Below are 5,170 nucleotides of genomic sequence, written 5' to 3'. Positions count from 1 at the left end.
GTGAAGTCCACACGTACGAGCAGTATTCCTGCAAATTACAGTTGATTCCTTCTCTAACCTGTGCGAGTGTATTCACACGCACGCAACGTTGAAGAGACGGGAAGTGCAATGGCTGGACAGTGCCCCGGTACCCCATGAAACCGGTGCCGTCCATCAGGAAAAGAAAAGAAAAAAGATGACCGGACTGGGTCGTCTGGGTCATCGATCACGGACTCCCAGAAACCAAAATTTCAGAACGACATGACATGTCTCCTCCTGTTGGTGCCTCATGAAAGACGGGACATGGCGAGGCGAGACGGCGGAAAGGGAGGAAGAAACCACCAGATTGTTCCCATCCTCAAGGCAACTACTGTGTGCCTGACAAAGGTCCTTCAGTCTCAGGATCAGGCTGCTTTCTCTTTTACTTTCCCAGAAAGCACCGTCAAGTTACATCCTGCCCGCCTGGGGCTTGGGACCATGCAAAACGTCCTCCAACGAAATTACTACCTGTGTACATCACCAGAAACAAAAACACACTCCAGAACACAGGCCAAACAGGCCTTTCCGTACATGTACATTTACACTTTTGTTAAAATGTTCATCACCATTCGCAGCACATCACCAACATTTACTCGCACATACAAAACACAAGACAAGACAATACAACACATATGTGCAGCCACATGTTTATTTGTTCTGTCTGGAGATCGGCTCAAGCATTTAGGCCCATCTGCTTCCTCGTCTTGCCGACAAACAGGTCCTTGGATTTGAGCATCCCTGGTATGCACCCGGTGAGCGTCAGGTACGGTAGCTGAGCCAGCCCTTCCTTCCTTCCGAGGGAGACGATCGCCAGCGGGAAGCCGGTGCTGTAGGTGGCGAGCTTGCTCGGAGGCGCCCCCTTGATCAGCAGCTTCAGGTTCTTGGCTACCAGCAGCGCGTGCTTCTGGGCGAGGTACCCTTGTTTGATTTCCTGGACATCAATGGTAGGTATTTCAGTAATCTCGTAGTGTTTTCAAGATACTGAGTTGCATTAAAAGTTGGCGATGTTGGATGAATTATGCAGAAACTGGAGAAACATGATCACTATATATACACACACTGATGAACAAGTTATTTCACATGGAAACAAACACCTTTCAATCAAATAAGATGATAGTATATCTTAAGACCAAGCATTAGAGTGCGTTCACGGTTCAGACTGCTAGATAAAGTGTATTGGATACTATTTTATTGAGTGCATCTATACATAAGACGATTAAGATTTACTTATGCATAATTTTGTTCTACACGGATTTGAATTGAACATCCCAACGCACAGAGGATTCTGGGGTATGCTAGAAATGCGTCAGATAAAAACACAGGCTTTTGGACATGGAAGGAAGTCACGATACATACTCATCAGACATCAGAAATGAATTGCTGAGCTAAATCTAACAGACTAAACAGTCTACAAACAAATGCAGCCATGCAGAAATCACTCTGCAAATTTTGGTCGCATCTTGATTCAGGTCAAATGATTGCAAATATGTGCAAGTTAATTAACACTGGTGGGGAAAATGAAAATTGCCAACCTGAAGAAAACAGAACAACATTCTCAAATGAAGGAGAATCTAGAAGCATAACGAGCATGAAGTTTTAAGTGCAGACTTACAGGAATATCAGTGATGTCACCAATTGCAAAAATGTTATTGTAACCCTTCACTCTTAGGTCCTTTTCCACCATTATTCTTCCTTTGGTGTCCAAAGATTCCTTCAGGATGGTATCATGTAGCCACGATGAACTCAGTGGCTTACCGATACACACAAAGTGGCAATCAGCTGTAATTGTTTCTCCAGCTGATGTTTTGTAGAACTTCTCTGTGTCTGATAATGATTTTAGGTCAACTGATTGCTGGAAAAGCACATCCACTTTCTTGGAAGTCAGCCAATCAAGGCACTTCTTCGAAGCCTTTTGATCAATGAAATCAAGTAATCGTGATCCTCTGTGAACAAGTGTCACCTTCTTCTCTGGATAGTCTACTGCGATCTCCGCAGCAAGTTCAACACCAGTTGGACCACCTCCAATTATCAACACAGACTCAGAAGATTTTATCTTCTCGTTATCTGTTACAAGATAAAGGCATAAGTACGAAATATAAGGTCGCAGAGCATGCCATCGTTCAAGTATGAACTTAGTTACCTCTCTGGAATTCCGTAAGCCTCTCTGTTCTGCTTCCAGCAGAAGCAAAAACATGGCCAGTAGCTACAACGAGATAATCATATGCAAGTGATTGACCATCAGCAGTCAGAACAGCATGCTCAGTGATACTGACTGCAGAAGATGTTACAATAGTAGCAGTGGTGAGGTAATCTCTGTGATATATTAATGATCTCTCAGCAAAAGATGGTTCAACCGTTGATCTCAATTCAGCCCAGGTGATCTCCAAGTAGTCCTTCCTGTCATCAGAAATTCAGAAGAAATCATTTTCATGAATGAACCTACCAATTCTGAAGAGGTAGCTAATAATAGTTAAAGGTATGAAGCCTTGTCCACATAAAGGAAATCATATTATTGTGGTTTTAGTTTAACTGAATTTGTACTTAGATGGTTCACACGTTAAGAAAACAGAACACTGAGGGCTTGTCGTATTCAAAAACCTTTAAGAAACGAGGGCATGAGAGACTTTCTTTATGTTACATCTATCTATTTTAAGAAAGGAGATCCTTTGTGATGTTAACTCATTGAGCTATGAAACTGATGAACGACTAATCAACCGAAAACAACAGCTATTGTTGTCAATTCAGAGTTCAGGAAAAAATAGCCCGAGGAATCCTTAGACAGTGGTACAAACAGGCGCATTTTGTTTTCAACTGTCATTTTGTCATCAACAGTGGTACTCCCATTGGCATAATTCACTTTGATCCTCTAAGGCTCCACATCATAAATAAACTCCACTGCATATCACAAAACATAAAACAAGGAAACGACCAAACTTGACATGACTGAATTATATCCTGACGTTGCTGCATTTCTCTCATACCAGAGAAAGGGGAGCAGAGATATCTGCAATCCTGAACCAACAATCATAAGTAAGAACGTCCCTAGGCCCCCCACGAACAGCCCATCCAGTTCCAGCGCTAACCGGAGGATCACTAGTATTCTGACAGAATTCATCTTGATCCTCTAAGGCTCTGCATCCTAGATAAGTCCTATTGCATAATATACCAAACATAAAACAAGGAAACGATGGAACATGATATGACTCGATTATATCCTAACGACGCTGCAATCCTGAACAAACAAGCAGAAGTAAGAACATCCCCAAGGCCCCCACGAATAGCACATCCAGCTCCAAGCTTGACCGGGCGATCACTAGGATTCACCAGGGGCAGGCTACTAAACCAAGCCCAAATCTCATCCCTCCCCTCTCGATCCAACAATCGCCGGCTGCAGGCCGGCCACTCCATCACGCCGATTGACAGACTCAAAGATACAGCTAAACCAAGATCCGGTCCCACCCGCACCGCACCGCACCGATACTGGCATGTAGGCATTTCATCAAACAAGCGGCGGGCGTGAAAAGGAACGGGGGCCGCGAGACAGAGAGAGAGGCTTACGGGTCGAGGAGGACGACGTCGGCGTCGGGCTCCATGGTCTTGGCGAGGAGGGCGCCGCCGATGCCGCCGCCGACCACCACCACCCTGGGCTTTCCCGCCTCCGCCATCGCCGCGCCTCGCTGTCTCGCTCGCGCACCAACTGCGAACCTCCAGCTCCCCCCACTGACTCCACCGCTGCTCTGTCGACTGTCACAGCTCACGCCCCGTTTTAAGCCGGGGGACGGGATGCGCGTTCCGTCGCGCGGCTTTCCCCCTCGTCGCATCTCGGCCGTCCGTGGACGCTTGGACGGGCGTGATGAGGCGGGGCCGCAGCCGCCGCGATGGGTCCCTCTTCGCCCGCGCGTGGCGGGGAAGAAAGGAATTGCGCGTTGCTTTTGCGAACGAACCCGTATCATGCGTTCCATCCTTCGGTTACGCGCTTGCGTTTTTTCATGAGAAAAGATAGTCGACTGATTTCTTAGGAAGTCCTATGGGGTGGGGTGTTTGGTTGAGAAGTCTTAGGACTTTTTCTAGTCCTAGGGACTAATAAAAAAAACTCTCTAGTAGAGTTTTTTTCTAGTCCTGGTAGAAAAAATCCCTCCGGCCCCCTTAGTCGACCCCTTCATTAGTTTTTAGGAAAACATTTCACGCCAGCGCGCCGGCCGAAACGTTCGGTCGGTCGCGTCGCTCGCGTTCGATCCACATGGATCCAGCGTCCGTCGCGCATCCTCCTCCTAGATTTTTTTCCTTTTGCCTTACCTTCTCTTTCAATGTGCTCTAACTTTGAGTCGATGCCCTTCGGCAGGCGTCACCAAAGTCGGCCCCAACCCCAAATGGGGTTTCCATCCAAGCCCGAGACCTTCCTCGCCCATGTGCCCCGTGCCCCTGTCGCTCGCTTCGATCATCCCTCTCGTGCGGCCTCCGACCCAAAAGTTTCGTCCGACCATCCATTGCCCACGGGTAAGGAAAACGGACACTCTGAGTCTTCAATAAAATTCATCCATTTTCCTGCATTGAGGTTGTTGGGATGCATCCCGTGTTTTCTAAAACGCCATCGTCACCTGTTGTATATGCTTTAGCAGTATTTTATTACCCGATTCACCATGGATGAGTTATTTTCTAGATTCATTATAGGTTATACTATACAATGTCCATAATAAAGGAGTTTTTGGGTCAAATTCTCACTGGATAATTTCCCTTGTTTTGCTCATTTTACTATGCTATGTTCAAGAACCTTTTTCGTGCTTGTATACACTACCAAATTACTGGTTATTATGGACATTGTTTGGTATAAACTAGAGTAAGCCATCCACGGTGAATCGATTAATAGAATATCGCTCCAAAAACCATTTACTACATGTGATGATTACGCTGTAGAAAACACGTGATGCATTCGAGAAACCTCAACGCAGGGATGAATTCTTCTGAAGACTCGGGTGAGTGCTTTGCTTTCTCACATGAATTGGATGGCCACCCAATGTTTTTGAATCGAAGGTGCCATCGGAGGTATGATCAAAGAGGGCAATGGGGGCATGGTACACGTGGGGGAGGAATGCGTTGGCTTGGATGGAAACCCTGTCTCGGGTCAGGGCCGACCTTGGCGACGCCTGCCAAT

The 5,170-nt window shown here is 46.4% G+C and overlaps 1 protein-coding gene across 1 annotated transcript; it reads right to left on the bottom strand.

Moving 5' to 3' along the window:
• Positions 1-469: 469 nt before the first annotated feature.
• LOC119315280 (apoptosis-inducing factor homolog B-like) lies at positions 470-3,761 on the bottom strand. Its single transcript, XM_037589942.1, has 4 exons — positions 3,577-3,761; positions 2,159-2,415; positions 1,631-2,082; positions 470-949 (listed from the first exon to the last, which is right to left on the bottom strand). The coding sequence occupies exons 1-4, from the start codon at positions 3,681-3,683 to the stop codon at positions 692-694; spliced, it is 1,074 nt and encodes a 357-aa protein (XP_037445839.1). The 5' UTR covers positions 3,684-3,761; the 3' UTR covers positions 470-691.
• Between the last annotated feature and the right edge of the window lie 1,409 nt (positions 3,762-5,170).

This window comes from Triticum dicoccoides, chromosome 6A (genome assembly GCF_002162155.2).
Source record: "Triticum dicoccoides isolate Atlit2015 ecotype Zavitan chromosome 6A, WEW_v2.0, whole genome shotgun sequence".
Lineage (NCBI taxonomy): Eukaryota > Viridiplantae > Streptophyta > Magnoliopsida > Poales > Poaceae > Triticum > Triticum dicoccoides.
The sequence above is the reverse complement of the archived record's forward strand: the minus strand, read 5'-3'. Positions and strand labels throughout refer to the sequence as shown.